Here is a 26,793-nt window from a genome sequence, read left to right as displayed (position 1 = left end):
GCCTTCCTCCAGCTACAGTAAAGCACCAGCTGTCAATCAAGGTATAAGGAGGGTGAAATTACATGTAAGACCAGATTCACTGAGTTCCTGAGTTTGGTTTGAACAGTCATTTAGTGCTGACAAACTCCTTTTAATTACTCCTTTTTGTTCATCTCTAAAACATCTAGAAATACCTTTGTTTTTGTTGGCAATGATAGCAAATTCTTCCATTTCACTTGGTTCTGAGACCAGCAGCTGCTCACAGATTTCCGGTACAAGGTCAGCTGCAACCTAGGGAACAGACATATTCTAATCTTGACCTGTATGCTGTGTAATAGGTAAATGTACAGTAGTGTTCTTTTTTTATTATATACTAAATACATACACCAGCGCTCCCACCTCACTGTATACATAGAGCTACAGTCTCTGCTTATACCACCTCTATTTAAAGATAGTTATTGCCAAAATAATTTTTACAAAGTGCGCTTCCATGTAAAAATAAATATATAAAATTCAGTACAAACAAACACACATAGAAAATTGTATAGGTTACTGTGCATCGCATCCATAAAAAAGTCCAAATAATACAATAAGTGTCCACTTTTGCGGTAAACTAAGGTTCCCTAAACAGTCAGTGTGTGAATCTTAAGGTTGGTAAGGTTATCATACAGGCGACTTAACTTTTTTATTCAATAATGTGTTAGTACATGCATGTAATGTAGTGTGAGTGCATTAGTATACTCTCCTACCGCTGCTGTCTCGTGTTGGGCGCCATTCTTCCCTGCTTCAAGTTCTGAGTGACTTCACCGCAATTCTGGCTAACAGGCTCATTCTATGAACTATGCGTGAGCCGTATGTCTATTTTACAGTAAAAACGTATGGAGCCTCGTCCTGGCACTCCATAGGCTTTCACTGTAAAAGAGACTTATATGTCACACAGAGCTCAGCGTGACCTGAACAGTCTGCATAGCAGGGATATCACAGTGAGGACCAAAGAAGAAGGCGCGGGACACCAGAGAGAGCAGCGGTAGGTGAGTATATTAAAGGGAACCTGTCACCTGAATTTGGCGGGACCGGTTTTCGGTCATATGGGCGGAGTTTTCAGGTGTTTAATTCACCCTTTCCTTACCCGCTGGCTGCATGCTGGCCGCAATATTGGATTAAAGTTCATTCTCTGTCCTCCGTAGTACACACCTGCACAAGGCAATCTTGCCTTGCGCAGGCGTGTACTACGGAGGAGAGAGAATGAACTTCAATCCACGCACACATTTACTATGTAAAAAAGATAGCGGAGGTGCTTCTTTAAGTTCTGCTGGTTTTAGAGTATTTAGCTGGACTATCCAGTGCTTTTTATTTGTGATTCACACACAGACTGGTGAGGCAGCTGTGGAAGCATGACAACCTTGGTTTACCACAAAAGTGGACAATTATTGCATTATTTGGACTTCATTCCCGGACTGTTACTTGTTTGGCTAGGGCCCCACTTTGCTTAAAACTGGCCCTGCACCTACCTAAAGTTTGAATTGGGGCCCCAAATGCTAACATATTGCACATAAAACAGAAGCATTTCGGTTGTATTTACATGCGCTGACTTCAGGTCGCTAAATGAGTGTGATCAACAATATTGAAATCGTTCAATGCTTGTTTCCCGGCCTCTTTCCACCGTCTGAGAAAGAACGATGGGGACAGAATGATCACTAATAGTTCACTAACAGATCACCATACAGTATCATGTTATCAGTAGCACATCTACAGTTTTCACTGGCGATGTGCTGCTGAGAACAAAGATTTTTTTGTTAAAGAATCCAATCACTCGATGAATTTGCAGCATTTTGCTTGTTTAGTATAATACACACCATAGTCCTCCATATATTATTACAGTATGTTCACCACAGTCCTCCATATTGTAAAATGCACACCCCATAGTCCTCCACATAATATAATATGCCCCATTGTCCTCCATATAGTATAATACACTCCTCAGTCCTCCATATAGTATTATACACTTCCCATAGTCCTCCATATAGTATAATACACTCCTCATAGTCCTCCATATATTAAAATACAACGCTCAGTCCTCCACATGGTATAATACACTCCTCATAATGTGCCATATAGTATAATGCACCGCCATAGCCATCCACGTAGTACAATTCACTTCCCATAGTATAATGCACCCCATAGTTCTTCATATAGTATAATGTATTCTCCATAGACCTCTATATAGTATAATGCAGCCCACATATAGTATAATGCAGCCACCCCATAGAGCATAATGCAGCCACCTCACAGAGTATAATGTAACCCCCTCATAAAGGGGTGCAATCACCCCACATATTATATTTATATTCTACCACCCCCTATAGAATATAATGTAGCCCCGAATAGAATATAATACAGCCTACCTCCCCATAGAATATAATGGAGCCCCATCAACGAGTATGATGCAATCATCCCACATAAAATCTAATACAGCCCCCATAGAATATAATGTAGCCCCCATAGAACATAATACAGCCCACCTCCTCATAGTATATAATGTGACCCCTATAAAATATAATGCAGCCCCATAGTATATAACACAGCCTCCCCCATAGAATATAATGTACCACCCATAGTATATAACACAGCCTCCCCATAGAACATAATGTACCCCCCATAATATATAACACAACCTCCCCCATAGACTATAATGTATAATGTACCCCCCATAGTATATAACATAGCCACGTAGTATATAACACAGCCTCCCCCATAGAATAGAATATACCCCCCATAGTATATAACACAGCCCATATAGTATATAGCACAGCCCACAGCCGCATATATAGCACAGCCCGCATAGTGTATAGCACAGCCTACGTAGTGTATAGCAGAGCCCGCATAGTATATAACACAGCCCGCATAGTATATAGCACAGCCCGCATAGTATATAGCACAGCCCGCATAGTATATAAAACAGCCCACATCTCTTCCCCCCCGAGAATGGCCCCACAGTCTAGAACTCACTGTTATAGTACAAAAATAACAAAACACACTCCTCACCTTTCCTGGTGCCCACGCTGCTCGGGTCTCAGCGGCTGCACTGCCTGGCACACAGTGAGTGTGTGATGACGTCATCGCGTACCCGCAGTGTCAGAGGCAGAGGGGAGAGGGAGCGTCAGCTGACGCTCTCTCCTCCATCATTGCTTTGAACTGTATCGGCAGACGCCAGTATAGTTCAATGCGGTGGCGGTGGTGAGGGAGTCGGCGCTGGCGGCAGGCAGGCCCCCTGCCTCACAGGGGCCACATAGCGGTTGCGTGATGTGCCACTAGCTGGGGGCCCGTGGGGGAGCGGGGCCCTAGGCAGCTGCCTGGTCTGCCTGCCTCTAACGGCGGCCCTGGGTAGGTGATGTACAATTTGCTATGTATGTTTGTTGTACTGCATTTTATTGATATGTTGTTACATGAAGCGCAGTTCGTAGAAATTATTTTTGTGATTTTTTTTATTATAGTTTTATTCTAAGTCATGTGGGAAGGCTCGTTAAACTGTCAATTAACTTTCAGGGTTGCTACTTCCAATAGGTGACACTAGAGTTCTAGTCCTCCTCTTTCTTTCTGTAGCTATTTGCACTTTTCATTGTACTAATGTTGGGCGGCACTGTTACGCACAACATGACCATCTTTACTTTCATTATGGTGTGAGATAGTGTAAAGTGTCTGAGAGTGGTAGTTTTGACCAAACTGCTGTCCCATCATGCTCTGGCACTTTACAGGAAAATTGTGTGGGTCCTGCCTGGGTGTTGATGTTGTGTGGGCTTTGGTGACCACGCAGGCAGCCTTTAGTCGATGGCATTGACTGGCCAGGACAACGACTTCCACCAATCAATGAAGGTGCCTTTCTTGCAAATATGGGAATCTTACTGAACTTAATAAGGGTTATGTACAAGGAAGAACGAGTACAGTCGTAAGCATGTTTCATTCACAGCAAGAACTCTTTTCACTGACATCATTTCCTTTCACTGTAGTCTATTCCAGGGCCATTGAAGCACACTGTTTCGCTCTTCTTTCTCCAAAGCCGAGCTTGTCACCACAATACAGTTCTGTGAGATTCTCTATACCGGCTCAGTGGCTCCATGTCCTATCACTATGGACACCCTGGATCCACTGCTCGGAATCCTCTCTAGTCCTACAGTCTCAGTCCTCTTTAGGTCCATACCTTTAGCGTTTATTAAGGTCAGGGTTTCTCTTAACAAGTTGTCGTATTCAAGGACCGCTTTAAGTTGGAAAGCCACTCTGTCTTTTCCCGTCTCCTTCTAGTTGTGATCACCCTTTGGAAGCACTGCACACAGGTTGCTCTCCATCTTCTCACTAACTCTATTCAGGAAGTAATCTGCCCTCCCTGCCACTTGCCCCTCCCACTGTGGGCTATTCCCAAACATTAACTGTATCACAACTCTCCCTGTCTCTGCCAGCTACCTGTGGCTGGCCAGACTACAGAGTCATACTAACAATGTAAAACATCTCTATACACTAAGCCTATTACACCTATAATGCTTGTCCTATACTATCACTAGCACTGATGTCATCAAGGGGGAGCAGGGCAATATGTCCATCTCCTTACAATAGCATAGCAATATTTCAATGTTTGGTCATGCTATGTGTGTTGAAGACAAAGTTGTCATGTAGCCCCGTCTAAGAGTTTTTCCAAATCAACCCCTCCCCCAAAAAGGCAATTATTTCTGTCCCTGAAATAAACATAATGTTGTCCTTGTCACATAGGTATCTAACTAGAAAATGTTCCTATTTATGTGTTGATACATATTTATTAGTAAATGTGACTTGCAAACCTCTAGGAAAGCCGTGATTTCTCCTGTCGCAGCTGCCTTCTTTTAATACAACATAGGGTTGTATATAAGTTATAGCATCTTCTATGTGCTAAAATGTATCTGTCTAAGGGAATTACCTATAAAGTGGTATGGATAGACCCTGCACCAATGACAAATCGCAGAGTCCGCTAATACTCACAGTAAAAGTCTTGATTTTTGTTGTATATTCAATCCCTCCTGGTAAAACGATCAGAATTCGGCGGGATATTCGATCGTTCTGTAAGGAGAATAACAAGATAGAGCCAGAGAACCGTTCCCTTCAGGGAGACTTAACTGTAATGTTATCAGCAACCAAGAAATAGTAGTTACCATGAGCGCCTCCAGTTCCTTGCGTGGTGGAAGGTGCTTGCGTCCATGGTACAAGAGTGTGTGACGTAGGTGTTCCTGACAGCTCCGAGAGATCTCTGTATACATACAGATAGAGATTCTAGACACAGACACTCTGCACACAATTTTCTTCTTGTATGAAACATGCTTAGTCCAGAAAGTGACACATTAGACCTTGTCTGTCACAGATTCCTGCTTGCAGACTCGCATTTCCAGTAGGGATAATTTCACAGAAGTCAGGCATCTTAAGCACTTGAGTGTGCAACATTAGGTGGAACATGGGGGTAAATTAGAGCCAGGTCCTGGAGGGTGAGTCCCACTGCCTCATATGAGGAGACCCAAGGTCACAGATTTTTAACAGTACTGATCTTCTCATATGGGCCAAAGGGACTTTTTTGGGCCTCTTAGGCTCCAGGGCTCGGGTGTGACTGCAACCCCTGCACTCATTGCAGTACTCTCTCTGAGAAGACCACTACTATAAATGGCACATGGCAGATATCTGAAAAGAAGTCTTAGCATGATATTATGGGCAACAAGTGCAATTGTAGGCAGACACCCAATATGTACAGTATCTCTGAAGATAGGCAAACATGGCTCTATTCGCATAGCACCATTGCCATCTGCTTGATATATGTCAGGAAATGCATCCATTGTAAACCCCTGACAGAGGGCTGCAACTCATCTTACTCTATTACAATGGGATATGGGATGGGCAATGGGATATGTTAATCATAAGATCTCATTGTTGTATAATGTATAGCAAGAGGTGTATGTATTTATTGTATACTGTTTTATGGAAAAGCGTAGCCTACCACCTATGTCAGACTAGGGAATATAGGGCCCATCACAAACATTGATGATCAGGGTCAATCTGCCACCGATACAATAACAACGTCCATCCAGATTTAGCCTTCATTTACTGACCAACATTGAATAGGTTGCAATATAATGAAGCAAATCTTTTTTTCTAAGATGCTTAGATTATTCAATAAGTTATTAAATCCTATCGAAATGCTATCCAACAGCAGACTCTGATTGGCAGAATATATGCACTGGTTATAGCTTGTAGGGCCATTCGCGGACTTGAATGTGTGCTCATCCATATAGACCAGCATTTTATTGACGTGCACTAGTTTTTTACATAAGTCTGACCACACAAGTGCATGCTGTGATTATTATTATTATTACACATTTTTATAGCGCCATTTATTCCATGGCGCTTTACATGTGAAAAGGGGTAAATATAGACAAATACAATTAAACATGAGCAAAAAACAAGGCACACAGGTACATAAGGAGGCAGGACCCTGCCTGCGAGGGCTCACAGTCTGCAGGGGATGGGTGAGGATACACTAGGAGATTTTTTTATACAATCAGTGTGCACAGGCTACTGACATGACTACTGACTTGGTCACAGGACCAGTCTTGTAGATTGTACATGGAGTAAGGTGCCCAGAACAGCATTGGAGCTCCATACTTCCATCTTCCTACTTCCATGCAACCTTTTATCCTCCTCTTATCCAGGCTGATTTCTGAGCTGTATTGCTCTAGGAAGTTACATAGTTGCACAGCTACATACAGTACAGACCAAAAGTTTGGACACACCTTCTCATTTAAAGATTTTTCTGTATTTTCCTGACTATGAAATAGGGATTTTTGTGTACACACCGTAAAATCCTTTTCTCCGAGCCATTCATTGGGGGACACAGACCGTGGGTGTATGCTGCTGCCAATAGGAAGCTGACACTAAGTGATACAAAAAAAGTTAGCTCCTCCTCTGCAGTATGCACCTTCCTGCTGGCTCTCCGCTAACCAGTTCGGTGCCAAAGCAGTAGGAGAGCAATAACAACATAAAGTATAGCATGTCAAATTATATATCAAAGTATAGCATGTCAAACTATAAAACAAGCACCAGCTAACTACAGGGTGAGAGCTGTGTCCCCCAATGAATGGCTCGGAGAAAATGATTTTACGGTGAGTACACAAAAATCCATATTTCTCCTTTGCCTCATTGGGGGACACAGACCGTGGGACGTCCCAAAGCAGTCCCTGGGTGGGTACAACATAGATTAGGCCCTGTGTAACCGCTACTTACAAGAGCGCTACTGCGGCATGCAGAATCCGCCTGCCCAGACTCACATCTGCGGAAGTCTGGGAATTATAGTGCTTCAAGACTGCATGCGGACTGGACGAACTCGCAAGCTTGCAGGTGTGCTTTATCGACGCCTGGTACCTAGAGCCCAAGAAAACCTCGATCGACAGAGTGGAGTTAGGCTGACGTCTAACCCGGAAAGGACTCCTGGATGGTGTAACGAATCCACCAGGCTAACATGGCCAATGAAATGGCTAAACCCTTCCTGTAACCATCAGGAAGCCTTCCTCTGACCGTCAGGAGTCCAAATAAGGTGTCCAACCTTCGGAAGGACACCGTGCATGATACCTACCTACTCAGAGCACTCACTTCATCCAGAATATGGAGAACCCATCCCGTTTTGTGGACTGTTGCTGAAAGAGATGAAGGAAGAACGATGCCCTCGTAACATTGGGAATACAATACCACCATGGTAACAAGGGATGGGGATGGCCTGAGGACAACCTTGCCTTGATGGTAATAAGCAAAAAAGTCTGAAAGAACAGAGCGTCTAGCTCCAAAGACTTGTCAGGATGACAAGATCGCAGAGAAAAAAGGGGCGACCTTCCCTGATAGTGAAGTCTGTCCGGATCAAAAAGGAGTATACTGTAAGATCATTTTTTTTTGTCTTTCGGGCATGCGTAGTCTGCGCTGCCCTTCAAACATACAGCGCAGGCGCCGGGGACATTCATGAAGGAAATGGAGGCGGCGCACGGAGGCCCTGAGTGATGGCAGGGAGGCATTTGTGTCAGGGGGAAAGACATGCCCCCCTGATAAATTAGAGGTATGAGGGACAAATTATAAAAACAATTATTTCAGCGTTGGCAGGGACACCAACTAAAAGAGCCACCTTGACAAAGTGCAGCATTAGTGCAGCACAAGGTGACTCCTAAAGTTAAAAACACTTGGGGGAGATGACAGGTTCCCTTTAAAGTCCCAAAGTTCTAATGGTATTTGAAAGGGAAGGAACACATGTGAAAACTCCCTGCGAGAAAGTCCCTACTTGCAGTTTTGTTGCAATAAGACGGAAAAGTACTAGCTCCGCAAACAAAAAACCAAACGTGGTCCGTGCGGATCTCCCAGGACCACTGGGGCCCTTCCTGCCTCCAGACGACTCTCGGAAGTAGGGGGAGGGGGATTATGGAAACTGGTACCACGGAAGAACCAGAGCATTCTCTGCAATGGCTTTTGGATCTTGAGGCCGAACTATGAACTCGAGTACATTGGCGTTCAGTCTGGACGCCATCCGATCTACATCTGGAGTGCCCCAGTGAAGGCAGATCTGATGGAAGACTTCCGGGTGAAGTTCCCACACTCTTGAGGCGGGACCCTGATGGCTGAAGAAGTCTACCGCCCAGAGATCTACTCCTGGGATGTGTACTGCCGAGATCACCGAATGATAGTTCTCGGCCCATCAGAGAATGAGAGGTACCTTGTCCATGATGCTTGACCATGGCTACCTGCTAGATGATTGACGTATGGCACAGCCATGGCATTATCCAATTGAATTCGGATGGGGTGACCCGCCAGAAGGCAGAGGACCTGCTCTAGGACTAGCCGTATCGTTCGGATCCCCAGAACAAAGATCGGGAGAAGAAGGCTGGCATCGGTAGTCACTAATAATCATTGAACTGGAAGGAACTCGCCTGGATGAGGAAGAAGCTCAGATACTACCCTCTGAAAGCCTGATTGACCTACAGAAAACGAGCGGAGCGAAGGAAACAGCTTCCATTGCTGTCACCATTTTTCCTCATGACCCTCCCAGCAAATCGAATGGAATGAGTGATCAAGTAAATGAGTTCTGAGTTGAAGGGCCACGGCCTTGTCTCAGGGGAGAAATACCAACCCTCTGGAAGTGTCCAGAATCATCCCCAAAAAGGATATCTGCTGGGCTGGAAAAGAGGAAAAAACCTGTCTAGATGCCCAGGAGAGAGAGGGTATAGCAATTGATATAGACAACTCAGCGTAGTCCTGGAAGAGCGGCTAGAAAGTCGACCGGATAGGGCAGGACGACCATGCCTCTGGGGTGCAAGAGGAACATGACGGCCACCATGACCCTTGCGAACACTCAGGGTGCGGTAGCAAGACCGAAGGACAAGGTCATGACTAGGGTTGAGCGAAACGGGTCGGCCATTTTCAGGAGTCGCCGACTTTTGGCAAAGTCGGGTTTCATGAAACCCGACCCGACCCCTGTGTGGGGTCGGCCATGAGGTCGGCGATCTTCTGAATCTGGTATCGGAATTCCGATACCGAGTTCCGATATGTTTGCAATAACGGAAATCGGTATCGGAAGCCATATTTAAGTGTAAAATAAAGAATTAAAATAAAAAATATTGCTATACTCACCCTCTGACGCGCCCTGGTACTAACCGGCAGCCTTCCTTCCTTAGAATCAGCGCGTGAAGGGCCTTAGATGACGTCGCGGCTTGTGATTGGTCGCGTGACCGCCCATGTGACCGCTCGCGCGACCAATCACAAGCCGCGACGTCACCGAAGGTCCTTCATGCGCTGATTCTTAGGAAGGAAGGCTGCCGGAAAGAAGCAGGGCGCGTCCGAGGGTGAGTATATACCTAATAGGTTAAAAACCTAATAGGAATATACTCACCCTCGGACGCGCCCTGCTTCTTTCCGGCAGCCTTCCTTCCTAAGAATCAGCGCTTGAAGGACCTTCGGTGACGTCGCGGGTTGTGATTGGTCGCGCGAGCGGTCACATGGGCGGTCGCGCGACCAATCACAAGCCGCGACGTCATCTAAGGCCCTTCACGCGCTGATTCTAAGGAAGAAAGGCTGCCGGTTAGTACCAGGGCGCGTCAGAGGGTGAGTATAGCAATATTTTTTATTTTAATTCTTTATTTTACACTTAAATATGGATCCCAGGGCCTGAAGGAGAGTTTCCTCTCCTTCAGACCCTGGGAACCATTGGAAACCCAATGCACTGCATTGGGTTTCGTGTTTCGGCCGACCCCGACTTTTTTATAGGATCGGCCGATTTCACTTGACCCGACTTTTGAAAAAGTCGGGTTTCGTGAAACCCGACCCGATCCTATAAAAGTAAAAGTCGCTCAACCCTAGTCATGACTTTAAAATGCTGTTTGAGAATGGAAAAGCGAAGGAATTTTTGAAGAGGGGAAAATAAGAATGTGGAGGTAAGCATCCCGAATGTCAGTGGATGCCAGAAACTCCACCCTTTTTCCGTTGAAGTAATGGCTGAGCAAAGAAACTCCATCTGATGAAGGAGGAACTTGTCCAGCTTGGTAAAAGTTTGAGGTCCAGGATCGGTCTTACTTTTCGGTCCCCCCTTTTGGAACCAAGATCCCTTAGATCTAGACCGTCCTGGAGAATTCTTCCACTGCTGGTTGGGTCTATAGGAAGCATGCAATCCTAGGGAGTGATGTCAGAGGCTTTTTGATTGCAGAGTACGTTTCCATACTCTGAGCTATAATGCCCTTCTGGGTGTAATGGCATTTGCTGCTGACAGCGCCGCTCAACTAGCTGCATCCAAGAGGCGTGAACCAGCTAATCTTCCGCTCAAGAATTTGATTGACCAGCTGTACTGTCTTCAGGAAAAGGTTACTGATGTGAATCAAAGTAGTTAAGGTCTCCAACCAGGAGACCATTGCTATAGCAACCCATGCGGTGGCTAAGGAAGGGTAGAGCACTCAACCCGAGGCCGCAAGAAGGAACGAACCAGATTTGCTATCGGACAGTCCGTTGCAATCTTAATTGATGACTCATCGGGCAGGAATACTGGTAGACAAGCCACAGGAGATTCTACCCGGATAATTTGCCAAATGGCAGAATGCGCGGCTGCATCCAGGTCAGGAAAAGCAGTCTCTTGCTACCTTCGCTCTCTTTTTATAGTGCAGAGTTAAAATGATGAACCTTTGATCCACCACCCTCTTAACAGGGAAGTAGAGAGGGATTGTCCGACTTCTTGCATCATCCGCTAAATAGTGGAGATGCAGAGAAGGGTGCTCAGACACCAAAAAAGGGTGCTACTGTAAATCCACAGAGTTCAGGTCATCGGGTGAACAGGGTTAGGCCTGGCTGCAGAAGAGTATACCTGGAGGCGACACTCCATGTGCTCGTCTATTGATGGTGTGGGGAGATCGGTGCCCTTTAAAAGGACCCATCGCCCCTAAGAAACAGACCAGGCATGGCATCCCACATCGTAGGGTGGTATATGTGGCACGTGTTTGCATATTGCTTATCCGGATGCTCCCTGTCCGGGTGAATGACAAATGCTCTGTGAGGGAGTTTAGTGTCCTTATGAGTGACACTGCGTGATCTAGAGTGGAACCGTAGCTCTCATCAATCTACAGAGATTGGTTGATGATATAAATAGGTGAATCCATCCTCTTCTGAAGCTCTGGCGAGTCCAGATCCAAGGCAATATCCAATCCATATTCAGAGTCTTGATCTCAGCAAATCATTAGTGAGGGAGATCAGTAAATGAAGCTTCCATTTTCTAGACGCCTGTACGGTTCTAGAATATTTGCGGCCCCTGCTAGCCGACAGCTCCCATGTAGGAGAGGAACCATATATATCGGTCCTGCGAGCACTCCGAGCCACAGAGGGTTCACAGAGGGCTTCAATCTCTTGATCAGAGAAGCCATGGGATGTGGCAATGATGAAGCCCACTCAGGGGAACTAGGTACTCTGGGATAAGTTGGGTTCGGCGGCGGGGGGTTCCTGAGTTCATTTAGGGTGAGGACTGGTTATGTGCCTTTAAGACCAGGAAATGCTGGTCATGTGCCTTTTAGAACAGGGAATCTTGATTATGTGCCTTTAAAACCAGGGAATACTGGTCATGTGCCTCTAAGACCGGGGACTAATATGGGTCATTCATGTAAGTACATGAGGGAAAAGGGCAGTACTTCCTTACCCGGCTGCAGAGTCGTTGAGCCCCTTTAATGCAAAAAAACATCGCCTCTGCTGGCCGGGTGGACCAAGATGGCCACCTGGAGTTGCAGAGGTGATAAAGTCTCGCAGAGAGCGAGAGGAGCCATTTTGGGGGCAGAGCCACAGACGCGATGTGGGCGGAGCCTCATGACTTCCATGAATAGGCCCAAGGTGGGGCCTAAATTTCTTCAGTCAGCGGGAGCAATACCAGGGGTAGAATAGAGGGGCATTGGGCCGGGAAAAGCGAACGCTTCGTGCCAGACTGAGAATGCCAGAAAGGATGGGCGGAGCCGCCTTAGCGTGCCATAGTGCGGGCGCGATTTCCGGGATGCGGCCTACACATCGGCCGTAGCCAGGGGCTAAATTTTTGCAGCCGGCCGGAGCGTTACCTTATGGAGGTGGGCCACAGGGAAGCCATGTTAATATTCCACTGCAGGGGCCCATCGCCGACTGGATCCACTCACCATTGGTGCGCGTCCCGGCATGGAGCCGACTGCGGATGACTGGGTTTCAGCGCCGAGGAAAGCACGCACTGTGCTGTTTTGCTGCAGGTTAGGTATTGCAGTGTGGACGGTGCAGGGATAAAGAGATAACCCTCAATCCACCATCCCCTTGTTAGGGAGGTGGAGAGGAACAGTGGGGGCTGCTTGGACGCCAAACAGAAGGAGCCTCTGTACATCCACGGAGTTCAAGCCCCCGGGTGGACTGGGCAAGTTATCCGTCAATAGGCCTGGCTCCAGGGGAGGATACATAGAGGCGACACTCCATGTGCTTGCCCGTTGCTGGTGTGGGGAGATCGGGACCCGAAGGAACCGTCGCCACTAAATTGAGCTCAGGCATGGCTTCCCACATCGCAGGAGAGAGTACGGGGAGGCGATACTCCGCGTTCTCACCTGTTGATGGTTCGGGGGAGAACGGAACCTTGAAAGAATCCATCGCCCCCTTCACTCCGTTAATTAAAAAATACAAATTTACAGAAAAGTAAAAAATAAAATAAAAATGATGGGGTCTGAACCAGACCCTAGTGCCTTCTACAGACACTAAGCAAAAACTGGTTAGCAGAGAGCCAGCAGGAAGGTGTATACTGCAGAGGAGGAGCTAACTTTTTTTGAATCACTTAGTGTCAGCCTCCTATTGGCAGCAGCATACACCCACGGTCTGTGTCCCCCAATAAGGCGAAGGAGAAAATTGTACATTCACACTGAAGGCATCAAAACTATGAATTAACACATGTGGAATTTATATACTTAACATAAAAGTGTGAAACAACTGAAATTATGTCTTATATTCTAGGTTCTTCAAAGTAGCCACCTTTTGCTTTGATGACTGCTTTGCACACTCTTGGCATTTTCTTGATGAGCTTCAAGAGGTAGTCACCGGGAATGGTTTTCTGACAATCTTGAAGGAGTTCCCAGAGATGCTTAGCACTTGTTGGCCCTTTTGCCTTCACTCTGCGGTCCAGCTCAGGATTATTTAGTCTAGAAAAAAGATGACTAAGGGGCGATCTAATAACTATGTATAAGTATATAAGGGGACAATACAAATATCTCGCTGAGGATCTGTTTATACCAAGGAAGGTGACGGGCACAAGGGGGCATTCTTTGCGTCTGGAGGAGAGAAGGTTTTTCCACCAACATAGAAGAGGATTCTTTACTGTTAGGGCAGTGAGAATCTGGAATTGCTTGCCTGAGGAGGTGGTGATGGCGAACTCAGTCGAGGGGTTCAAGAGAGGCCTGGATGTCTTCCTGGAGCAGAACAATATTGTATCATACAATTATTAGGTTCTGTAGAAGGACGTAGATCTGGGGATTTATTATGATGGAATATAGGCTGAACTGGATGGACAAATGTCTTTTTTCGGCCTTACTAACTATGTTACTATGTTACTATGTAAACCATCTCGATTGTGTTCAGGTCTGGTGACTGTGGAGGCCAGGTTGCCTGGTGTAGCACCCAATCACTCTCCTTCAGCCTGGAGGTGTGTTTGGGGTCATTGTACTGTTGAAAAATAAATGATGGTCCAACTAAACGCAAACCAGATGGAATAGCATGCCGCTGCAAGATGCTGTGGTAGCCATGCTGGTTCAGTTTGCCTTCAATTTTGAATAAATCCCCAACAGTGTCACCAGCAAAGCACCCCCAGACCATCACACCTCCTCCTCCATGCTTCACGGTGGGAACCAGGCATGTAGAGTCCATCCGTTCACCTTTTCTGCATCGCACAAAGACACGGTGGTTGGAACCAAAGATCTCAAATTTGGACTCATCAGACCAAAGCACAGATTTTCACTGGTCTAATGTCCATTCCTTGTATTCTTTAGCCCAAAAAAGCCTCTTCTGCTTGTTGCCTGTCCTAAGCAGTGGTTTCGTAGCAGCTATTTTACCATGAAGGCCTGCTGCACAAAGTTTCCTCTTAACAGTTGTTGTAGAGATGTGTTTGCTGCTAGAACTCTGTGTGGCATTGATCTGGTCTCTAATCTGAGCTGCTGTTAACCTGCGATTTCTGAGGCTAGTGACTCGGATAAACTTATCCTCAGCAGCAGAGGTGACTCTTGGTCTTCCTTTCCTGGGGCGGTCCTCATGTAACCCAGTTTCTTTGTAGCGATTGATGGTTTTTGCCACTGCACTTGGGGACACTTTCAAAGTTTTCCCAATTTTTTGGACTGACTGACCTTCATTTCTTAAAGTAATGATGGCCACTCATTTTTCTTTACTTAGCTGCTTTTTTCTTGCCATAATACAAATTCTAACAGTCTATTCAGTAAGACTATCAGGTGTGTATCCACCAGACTTCTGCACAACACAACTGATGGTCCCAACACCATTTATAAGGCAAGAAATCCCACTTGTTAAACCTGACAGGGCACACCTGTGAAGTGAAAACCATTCCCGGTGACTACATCTTGAAGCTCATCAAGAGAATGCCAAGAGTGTGCAAAGCAGTCATCAAAGCAAAAGGTGGCTACTTTGAAGAACCTAGAATATAAGCCATAACAAAATAGTGTGAAACAACTGAAATTAAGTATTAGTGATGAGCGAATATACTCGTTACTTGAGATTTCTCGAGCATGCTCGGGGGTCCTCCGAGTATTTTTTAGTGCTCGGAGTTTTAGTTTTTCTTGCCGCAGCTGAATGATTTACATCTGATAGCCAGCGTAAGTACATGTGAGAGCTGCCTGGTTGCTAGGGAATCCCCACATGTACTTAAGCTGGCTAACAGATGTAAATCATTCAGCTGCGGCAATAAAAACGAAATCTCCGAGCACTAAAAAATACTCGGAGGACCCCCGAGCATGCTCGGGAAATCTCGAGTAACGAGTATATTCGCTCATCACTATAAAGTACCATATATACTCGAGTATAAGCCGAGATTTTCAGCCCATTTTTTTGGGCTGAAAGTCCCCCTCTCGGCTTATACTCGAGTCATACCCGGGGGTCGGCAGGGGAGGGGGAGCGGGGGCTACCTAGTTATACTCACCTACTGCTGGCGCGGTCCCTGGACGTCCCTGCTTCTTCCAGCGCTGCAGATTCTTCCTGTATTGAGCGGTCACATGGTACCGCTCATTACAGTAATGAATATGCGGCTCCACCTCCCATAGAGGTGGAGCCACATATTCATTACTGTAATGATCGGAAACTGTGACCGCTCAATACAGGAAGAAGATGCAGCAGTGGAAGAAGCAGGGACTGCAGGGACCGCGCAAGGAGCAGGTAAGTATACGGGGAGGGGAGCGCTGCGCGATATTTACCTGCTCCTCGTTCCGGTGCGGCTCCGTCTCCAGCGTCCTCTGGCTGTGACGCTCAGGTCAGAGGGCGCGGTGACGTAGTCAGTGCACGCCTTCTGCTGAGCGTCAGTGCTGGAGACGGAGCCGCATGAGAAGCAGGTAAATATTGAAAGCGCCGGCGTCCTGAGCGAAGAGAGGTGAGTATGTGATTTTTTTTTTATTGCAGCAGCAGCATTATATATGGCACAGCTCTATATGGAGCATCTATGGGGCCATAATCAACGGTGCAGAGCATTATATATGGGGCACAGCTTAATATGGAACATCTATGGGGCCATAATGAACGGTGCAGAGCATTATATATGGGGCACAGCTTTATATGGAGCATCTATGGGGCCATAATGAACGGTGCAGAGCATTATATATGGGGCACAGCTTTATATGGAGCATCTATGGGGCCATAATAAATGGTGCAGAGCATTATATATGTGGCACAGCTTTATATGGAGCATCTATGGGGCAATAATGAACAGTATGGATATATGTGGCACAGCTTTATATGGAGCATCTATGGGGCCATAATGAACAGTATGGTGCATTATATGTGGCACAGCTTTATATGGGGCCATAATGAATGGTGCAGAGCATTATATGTGGCACAGCTTTATATGGAGCATCTATGGGGCAATAATGAACAGTATGGAGCATTATATGTGGCACAGCTTTATATGGAGCATCTATGGGGCAATAATGAACAGTAGGGAGCATTATATATGGCACAGCTTTATATGGGGCCATAATGAATGGTGCAGAGCATTATATGTGGCACAGCTTTATATGGAGCATCTATGGGGCCATAATGAACGGTGCAGAGCATTATATGTGGCACAGCTTTATATGGAGCATCTATGGGGCAATAATGAACAGTATGCAGCATTACATGTGGCACAACTTTATATGGAGCATCTTATGGGGCAATAATGAACGGTATGGAGCATCTATTTTTATTTTTGAAATTCACCGGTAGCTGCTGCATTTCCTACCCTAGGCTTATACGCGAGTCAATAAGTTTTCCCAGATTTTTGTGGCAAAATTAGGGGGGTTGGCTTATACTCGAGTATATACAGTATATAATTGCACATGTGTTAATTCATAGTTTTGATGCCTTCAGTGTGAATGTACAATTTTCATAGTCATGAAAATACAGAAAATCTTTAAATGAGAAGGTGTGTTCTTTTGGTCTGTACTGTAGGTTGAAAAATGACATAGGTCTATCAAGTTGAACCTTTCTGCACCAGAGCCTCCTCTGCTGCAGAACCATGGGCACTGAAAAAATCTTAATGCACCATCTGATAAACAGTGCAACCATGTGCAGGAATAGAGGTTTCTCCAGACTTAGGGGCCCACCGGAGAATTCTCCTGCTCTCCAGTGGTCCAGTCTGAGCCTGTCTACCATGCTATTCTATATCTTTTGAATTATATCAATATACACTGGTCTGACTCTCAAAGTACGCTATATTGTCCTACCTCTGGTGAATGCACCTCTATATTCATGTGGAATTTTTTCTGTCAAGCGATAAATATAGATCACTAATGTGATCTTAAAAGTTGTCAGTAAAAAAGTTAAAAGTAAAAAAAAACTGCAGATGAAAAAACAAAACTTTTGTGCACAGTAGTTACTTCCTATGCCTTATTAGTTGCATAGACATAACCAAGGAATATGAACATGTTCTCAGATAAACAGAGTGGCATAATTACCTTGATAAACGCCATTGGTATCTTGCAAATACTTGGTAACACAAGGCAGCAAAGTGGGCGAAGGTATGAAATATCCAGTAATAAGGCTCAAGAGTGTCCACCCTCGGCTACAGCTCTCACTACAAGAGTATAGAGAATTAGCAGTAGTAAAAAATAATCTAGGATTTGGTGAACTATGGCAAAACGTTCTTAATATTTTAGTTTTTCACACATTAGGGCATACTAAAACTGTATAACTTTAGATCCAGAATTACAAGACAGTCTGAAAATTTATGAAAGTGTCTCATCTTTCCTGCTGAATTTGAGTGCATCTTTAGACTGTCTAGTCTAAGTTTATACCATTTGTTAGTTGGTTGTTAGTTCGAGTGTGGATTGGGATATCTTGACCAGATGCGGGTCTTTTGACCTAAACTCAACAGCCTTATATATGCCTACATCGGATTGCGTTCAAACCAATGTTATTCTATGGGGCTGTGCACATGTTCGATTTTTTCCTCGGACTGAATCACATTTGCATCTGTAAATCGGATTGCAAGTCAAAGGGTCCAACAAAAAAATTGCACCTCATTCAGATGACATCTGAGTGCGGTCCGATTTTCATGGACTAAGAATAGAGAAGATGGAGAATTTTTTTCCCATATTCTTCACATCATAGAAATTTAGATTACACTATGATCAGAGCCTGATCAGTGTAATTAGTATAATCAGATTTAATTCTCGAATGAGAGAAAATACAGTCGAGTAACCTTAGCCTTAGGATATTAAATTTGAGTCAGGAGACCGATCCACACATATTGGTCTGTACTTGAATTATGAATGTCAGACTTGTGAAACTGATATAAGAAGAGCAAAACTCATCTACTTAAGAAATAATAGCATAACTGGTGTTAACATTTTATATTTGGCTTTCTTCCTGAAGTTTGTCTACCCGCTTAGGTCACTTTAAATATAATGGCATTGGTCAACGATGGTCCAATAATCCAGATCAGAGAGACCTGATTGTCATAGATGCTGGGGTGCTGGGATATTAAATATTTTATATTAAGATAATGTTACTACATCTATAATTGTATGTAATAAACATAAGAAAACACACAATTCGGAATATTAATGACATCTAAATGCTTTTATATGAGGTTATCCCACCCCCTTCACTCTTATCCTCCATGTACTAGTTGCCCACAATTTTACTAACACCCAAGGAAGAATCTTATAGCTTGCACTTGTGATAATATTATTAAGCATGGGGATACTCACCTTTTAGGGTTCTCAGTAATCTGCTTCAGAACTTGGCAATAAATTTCATCTTTCAGAAGAGGTTGTTCTCTGCAGAGCTATAGGACAATTAATGATTACCATTTCATCTACATTTTTCAGTCTCCCAAACCATCTATATTATCCAATTCTCACCACTAGAATCTCATAAACACATTTCACATCATCTGGCTCCCTGTACTGCTGGTCCCTCATCAATCTCATCAGAGCTGGGTAAGAAGATATAAAACAGCCATAATAATAAATTACATGCATTTTGCATGACCCAGACATGGGCATTTCTTATACATTGGATATTGGCATGTAGTGAGATACGTACTCATGAAGTTATTAGTTGCAAGCTGACTGAGCTCTCTATCAGCAAGCAAAATCAAAGACTCCTGAATTGGAACCTAAAAAAATATAAAATTGTTAAACAGTTAAAAATTGAGACATTAAGATTGTATTGTTGAGTAAGAGCTAAAGTGTGCAGGCAGACATTGTCAGATGACATATGGAGCACCATGCACAAAGATAGTGTATGGGTGTTGGGAATTCTAGTGTGATGACAGTACTACATGTGCTGCTTATATACAGTCATGGCCGAAAGTGTTGGCACCCTTGAAATTGTTCCAGAAAACAAACTATTTCTCCCAGAAAATTGGTGCAATTATACATGTTTTGTTATACACACCTTTATTTTCTTTGTGCATAATAGAACAACACAAAAAAAGGGAAGAAAAGGCAAATTGGTCATAATTTCATACAAAACCCCCAAAATGAGCAAGACAAAATTGTTGGCGCCTTTCTAAAATTATGGAAAACAAAAAGAGGAGAAGAGAACTGTCTGAGGACTTGAGAACAAAAATTGTTAAAAAAATATCAATAATTTCAAGGTTAAAAGTCCATCTCCAGAGATTTTGATGTTCTTTTGTCCACAGTGCGCAATAGGCTCAGGGTGCATCAGTGTCAGCTCAAACTATCCGTCAACATTTGAATGAAATGAAACGCTATGGCAGGAGACTCAAGAGAACCCCACTGTTGACACAGACATAAAAAAAAAGCTAGACTGCAGTTTTCCAAAATGTACACGAGTCAAAATCCTTCCGGGATAGCGTCTTGTAGATAGAAGATAGAGCTGTTTGGTAAAGTACATGATTCTCCTGTTTATCAAAAATGGAACGAGGTCTACAAAGAAAAGAACACAGTACCTACAGGCAAATATGGTGGAGGTTTAAAGATGTTTTGGAGTTATTTTGTTGCCTCTGGCACTGGGTGCTTTGACTGTGTGCAAGGCATCATAAAATCTGATGATTACCCAAGGATTTTGGGTTGTTATGTAGTGCCTAGTGTCAAAAATCTGGGTTTGTGTTTTAGGTCATGGGTATTCCAGCAGGACAATGACCTCAAATATACTTCAAGAAGCACTCAGAAATGGATGAAGACAAAACGCTGGAGAGTTCTGAAATTGCCAGCAATGACTTCTATATCCCATTGCACACCTATGTAGAGATCTTAAAATTACTGTTGGGAGAAGGCACCCTTAAAATATGAGATACCTTGAGCAGTTTGCAAAAAAAAGTGTCAAAAATTCCAGTTGAGAGGTGTAATAAGATTATTGATGGTTACGTTTTAGGAAGATATTGATTACAGTTATTTATGCCAAAGGATGTCCAACCACATATTAAGTTGAGGGTGCCAATAATTTTGTCTGGAACATTTTGGGGGGTTTGTGTGAAATTATGTCCAATTTGCCATTTTGCTTGGCTTTTTTTTAGCTGTTCCAATAAACACAAAGGAATTAAACATGCGTATATCAAAACTTTTCATTGCAATAATTTTCTGAGAGAAATCCTTAATTTTCTGGAACAAATTAAAGGGTACCAACACTTTCGGCCATGACTGTATATGGTGCACAGAACATCAGATGTAGTTAGAGGAAGGACTGGTATAGTATAAGGGCACGTTCACACAGCGTGGACTTGAGATGTGGATTCCACAATACGATACAAATAAATTAATTTTATGAAATCCCACATTGCAGCAAAAAAATGTCATGGAAATGAAATATGCAGCATGCTTATTCTTGGACAGTCAATGATTAGTAATAGAATATGATGAAATATGAAGCCAAATGCACAATGAAATTTACATGTAGTACATGCAGATTACATCTGCAGATTCATTGTAGATTTTTGACCAAATCTGCCATGAAAAATGTCTGTAACATGGAAACATATCCTAAGGCATTTTTCCGAAGAGCCGAGCTCAATTCTTTCAGGCTGTGGGTTTTTTAACCCCTTAGTGACAGAGCCAATTTGGTACTTAATGACCAGGCCAATTTTTGCAATTCTGACCACTGTCACTTTATGAGGTTATAACTCTGGAACGCTTCAACGGATCCCGCTGATTCTGAGATTGTTTTTTCGTGACATATTGTACTTCATGTTAGTGGTAACATTTCTTTGATATTACTTGCGATTATTTATGAAAAAAACGGAAATATGGCAAAAAAATTTAAAATTTTGGAATTTTCAAACTTTGTATTTTTATGCCCTTAAATCAGATAGATATGTCATGAAAAATAGTTAATAAATAACATTTCCCACATGTCTACTTTACATCAGCACAATTTTGGAAACAAAATTTTTTTGTGTTAGGGAGTTATAAGGGTTAAAAGTTGACCAGCAATTTCTCATTTTTACAACACCATTTTTTTTTAGGGACCACATCACATTTGAAGTCATTTTGAAGGGTCTATATGATAGAAAATAATGAAGTGTGACACCATTCTAAAAACTACACCCCTCAAGGTTCTCAAAACCACATTCAAGAAGTTTATTAACCCTTTACGTGCTTCACAGGAACTGAAACAATGTGGAAGGAAAAAATGAACATTTAACTTTTTCTTGCAAACATCTTAATTCAGAACCATTTTTTTTATTTTCACAAGTGTAAAAACAGAAATGTAACCATAAATTTTGTTATGCAATTTCTTCTGAATACGCCAATACCCCATATGTGGGGGTAAACCACTGTTAGGGCGCACCGCAGAACTTAGAAGTGAAGGAGCGCCGTTTGACTTTTTCAATGCAGAATTGGCTGGAATTGAGATCGGACGCCATGTCACGTTTAGAGAGCCCCTGATGTGCCTAAACAGTGGAAACTCCCCACAAGTGACACCATTTTGGAAACTAGACCCCTTAAGGAACTTATCTAGATGTGTGGTGAGCACTTTGAACCCCCAAGTGCTTCACAGAAGTTTATAACGTAGAGCCGTGAAAATAAAAAATCGCTTTTGTTTACACAAAAATGATCTTTTCGCCCACAAATTCTTATTTTCACAAGGGTAACAGGAGAAATTAGACCACAAAAGTTGTTGTGCGATTTCTCCTGAATACGTCGATACCCCATATGTGAGGGTAAACCACTGTTTGGGCGCACCGCAGAGCTTGGAAGAGAAGGAGCGCCGTTTTACTTTTTCAATGTTGAATTGGCTGGAATTGAGATTGGACGCCATGTCGCGTTTGGAGAGCCCCTGATGTGCCTAAACAGTGGAAACCACCCACAAGTGACACCATTTTGGAAACTAGACCCCTTAAGGAACTTATCTAGATGTGTGGCGAGCATTTTGAACCCCCATGTGCTTCACAGAAGTTTATAACGTAGAGCCGTGAAAAAAAAAAATCGCATTTTTTCTACAAAAATGATCTTTTTGCCCACAAATTTTTATTTTCACAAGGGTAACAGGAGAAATTAGACCACAAAGGTTGTTGTGCAATTTCTCCTGAGTACGCTGATACCCAATATGTGAGGGTAAACCACTGTTTGGGCGCACCGCAGAGCTTGGAAGAGAAAGAGTGCCGTTTTACTTTTTCAATGTAGAATTGGCTGGAATTGAGATCGGACGCCATGTCGCGTTTGGAGAGCCCCTGATGTGCCTAAACAGTAGAAATCCCCCACAAGTGACCCCATTTTGGAAACTAGACCCCCCATGGAACTTATCTAGATGTGTGGTGAGAACCTTGAATGCCCAAGTGCTTCACAGAAGTTTATAATGCAGAGCCGTGAAAATAAAAAATATTTTTTTTTTCCACAAAAAAGATTTTTTAGCCCCCAAGTTTTTATTTTCACAAGGGTAACAAGAGAAATTGGACCCCAAAAGTTGTTGTCCAATTTGTCCTGAGTATGCTGGTACCCCATATGTGGGGGTAAACCACTGTTTGGGCGCACGGCAGAGCTCGGAAGGAAGGAGCGCCGTTTTGGAATGCAGACTTTGATAGAATGGTCTGCGGGTATTATGTTGCGTTTGCAGAGCCCCTGATGTACCTAACCAGTAGAAACCCTCCACAAGTGACCCCATTTTGGAAACTAGACCCCCCAAGGAACTTATCTAGATGTGTGGTGAGAACTTTGAATGCCCAAGTGCTTCACAGAAGTTTAGAATGCAGAGTCGTGAAAATAAAAAAAAATTTTTTTTCCACAAAAAAGATATTGTAGCCCCCAAGTTTTTATTTTCACAAGGGTAACAGGAGAAATTGGACTGCAATAGTTGTTGTCCAATTTATCCCGAGTACGCTGATGCGCCATATGTGGGGGTAAACCACTGTTTGGGCGCACGGCAGAGCTCGGAAGGGAAGGAGCGCCTTTATGGAATGCAGACTTTGATAGAATGGTCTGTGGGCATTATGTTGCGATTGCAGAGCCCCTGATGTACCTAAACTGTAGTAACCCCCCACAAGTGACCCCATTTTGGAAACTAGACCCCCCAAGGAACTTATCTAGATGTGTGGTGAGAACTTTGAATGCCCAAGTGCTTCACAGAAGTTTAGAATGCAGAGTCGTGAAAATAAAAAATATTTTTTTTTTTCACAAAAAAGATTTTGTAGCCCCCAAGTTTTTATTTTCACAAGGGTAACAAGAGAAATTGGACCCCAGAAGTTGTTGTCCAAATTATCCCGAGTACGCTGATGCCCCATATGTGGGGGTAACCCACTGTTTGGGCGCACGGCAGAGCTCAGAAGGGAGGGAGCACCATTTGACTTTTTGAGCGCAAAATTGGCTGTCGTGTTTGGAGACCCCCTGATGTACCTAAACAGTGGAAACCCCCCAATTCTAGCTCCAACCCTAACCCCAACACACCCCTAACCCTAATCCCAACCTGATCCATAATCCTAATCACTAACCCTAACCATAATCACAACCCTTACCCCAAAACAACCCTAATGTCAACCCTAACCATAACCCTAATCAAAACCCTAAATCCAACACACCCCTAATCCTAATCTCAACCCTAACCTCAAACCTAACCCTAATCCCAATACACCCCTAATCACAACCCTAACCTTAACCCTAATCCCAAACCTAACCCTAATCCCAAGCGTAACCCTAATGCCAACCCTAACCCTAATACCAACCCTAATCCAAACCCTAACCCTAATCCCAGCTCTAACCCTAACTTTAGCCCCAACCCTAGCCCTAACTTTAGCCCCAACCCTAACCCTAGCCCTAAGGCTACTTTCACACTTGCGTCGTTTGGCATTCCGTCGCAATCCGTCGTTTTGGACAAGAAACGGATCCTGCAAATGTGCCCGCAGGATGCGTTTTTTGCCCATAGACTTGTATTGCCGACGGATCGTGACGGATGGCCACACGTCGCGTCCGTCGTGCACTGGATCAGTTGTGTTTTGGTGGAGCATCGGCACAAAAAAACGTTCAATGAAACGTTTTTTTGTACGTCGCATCCGCCATTTCTGACCGCACATGCGTGGCCGTAACTCCGCCCCCTCCTCCCCAGGACATAGATTGGGCAGCGGATGCGTTGAAAAACTACAGCTGCTGCCCACGTTGTGCACAATTTTCACAACGTGCGTCGGTATGTCGGGCCGACGCATTGCGACGGCCCCGTACCGACGTAAGTGTGAAAGAAGCCTAACCCTAAATTTAGCCCCAACCCTAACCCTAAATTTAGCCCCAACCCTAACCCTAAATTTAGCCCCAACCCTAGCCCTAACCCTAACCCTACCCCTAGCCCTAACCCTAGCCCTACCCCTAACCCTAGCCCTAACCCTAGCCCTAACCCTACCCCTAACCCTACCCCTAACCCTACCCCTAACCCTTCCCCTACCCCTAACCCTACCCCTAACCCTACCCCTAACCCTACCCCTAACCCTACCCCTAACCCTAACCCTACCCCTAACCCTACCCCTAACTCTACCCCTAACCCTACCCCTACCCCTAACCCTAATTTTAGCCCCAACTGCTGTTCTCCTGCCGGCCGGCAGATGGAGACAGATGGCGGGCGCACTGGGCATGCGTCCGCCATGTTCTTCTGCCGGCGGCCAGGAGGAGCAGCAAGAGGATCCAGGGACCTAGGTGAGTATGCTAGGGTCCCCGAATCCCCCTATTTCTCTGTCCTCTGATGTGCGATCACATCAGAGGACAGAGAATTACACTTTACTTTTTTTTTTTTTTTTTGCGGTCGCCGGTAAACAGTTAATTACCGGCGATCGCAAAACAGGGGTCGGTAATACCGACCCCGATCATGCTCTTTGGGGTCTCGGCTACCCCCGGCAGCCGAGACCCCAAAGATTCTCCCGGTGCCGGCCAGCGGGCGCACTGCGCATGCGCCCGCCATTTTGAAGATGGCGGCGCCCACCGGGAGACACGAGGAGCATCGGGGGAGCTAGGTGAGTATTGGGGGGCCACCTGGGACCCCTTTTCTCTGTCCTCCGATGTACGTTCACATCGGAGGACAGAGAAATTAAAAAGAGATCTCGTTTTTTTTTTGTTTTTTTTTTTGCGATCGCCGGTAAACGGTTAATTGCCGGCGATCGCAAATGCGGGGTGGGTTAAAAACCCCCCGAATCATGTTCTCTGGGGTTACGGCTACCCTCGGCAGCCGAGACCCCGGAGAAAATCGGCCTCTGGGGGACGCTATGGACTTTTTCCACAGCGCCGTTAATTAACGGCGCTGTGGTTTAAGTACCCTTAGCGGCCGCCGTTAAAAGGCGTATCGGCGGTCGTTAAGGGGTTAAGGTATAATTTTGAAATGAAGATGATAGGCCTTGGAGATATGAGATGATGGAGTAAGGCCATGTGTGCACATTGTGATGTCTGGTGATTTTTTTACCTCAGTATCTGTAAGCCAAAACCAGGAGTGGGTGGTGAATACAGAAGTGGTGACGTGTTTCTATTATACTTTTCCTCTGATTGTTCCACTCCTGGTTTTGGCTTACAAATACTGAGGTAAAAAAACTCACCAAATACTGAACGAGTGGAGATAACTTTGTGAGCTACAAATGACATGCTGAGAAGGTGGTAGTCAGTAATGAAAACACTTTGGGGCCAAAGACTGGTTGTTAGGGGAGGCGCTATGGGGTAAGATGCTAGGGTACTGTATGCTGGAGGGGAACTGAAGTGGTTTAGTAAATAGAGAATAACAGTAATGTCGGCTAGCAAGATGTGTAGGAAGCTTTGTAATACAGTAGATATCTGTGGTGAAATATGGATATGGTTAAGGTAAAACAGAGAATCAAAATTAGTTCTGGAAGGAAAAACATTACAAAAAACAGATGGTTATTAATATAGTGAGGAAAAGTATATTGAGCAGAATGGAAAATGTAATGAGAATACAGTCATATTTCAACCCCATTGACAGACTACTGACACTGGTACAGGAGCAGTGGATACAGTTGTACCTGTGCCTTGGAACTTAGAGGGTCCAAAAGCTCCCTTTGTCCTACATGAGAAGACTGATTCTATTAAAAACCTATGTTACTTGGGAGCCCTGAGAATTTGCATTGGAGCCCACGATCTTCAAGTCACACCACTGACTGGAATCTAATGT

At 44.4% G+C, this 26,793-nt stretch overlaps 1 protein-coding gene across 3 annotated transcripts in view; it reads right to left on the bottom strand.

Moving 5' to 3' along the window:
- MYO15B (myosin XVB) overlaps positions 1 to 26,793 on the bottom strand; it is a 175,756-nt gene that overhangs the window by 77,448 nt on the left and 71,515 nt on the right. For all 3 annotated transcript variants that reach the window (XM_069752027.1, XM_069752028.1, XM_069752029.1), the window contains exons 31-37: positions 19,285 to 19,357; positions 19,101 to 19,174; positions 18,948 to 19,024; positions 17,691 to 17,809; positions 5,157 to 5,251; positions 4,987 to 5,064; positions 174 to 270 (exon numbers count right to left, since the gene is read on the bottom strand). In XM_069752027.1, the coding sequence (XP_069608128.1) occupies positions 174 to 270; positions 4,987 to 5,064; positions 5,157 to 5,251; positions 17,691 to 17,809; positions 18,948 to 19,024; positions 19,101 to 19,174; positions 19,285 to 19,357 (613 nt within the window). The remainder of the gene's footprint in view (positions 1 to 173; positions 271 to 4,986; positions 5,065 to 5,156; positions 5,252 to 17,690; positions 17,810 to 18,947; positions 19,025 to 19,100; positions 19,175 to 19,284; positions 19,358 to 26,793) is intronic.

Source organism: Ranitomeya imitator, chromosome 2 (assembly GCF_032444005.1).
Source record: "Ranitomeya imitator isolate aRanImi1 chromosome 2, aRanImi1.pri, whole genome shotgun sequence".
Lineage (NCBI taxonomy): Eukaryota > Metazoa > Chordata > Amphibia > Anura > Dendrobatidae > Ranitomeya > Ranitomeya imitator.
Note: the sequence above shows the minus strand (reverse complement) of the source record. Positions and strands in the feature narration are given on the sequence as shown.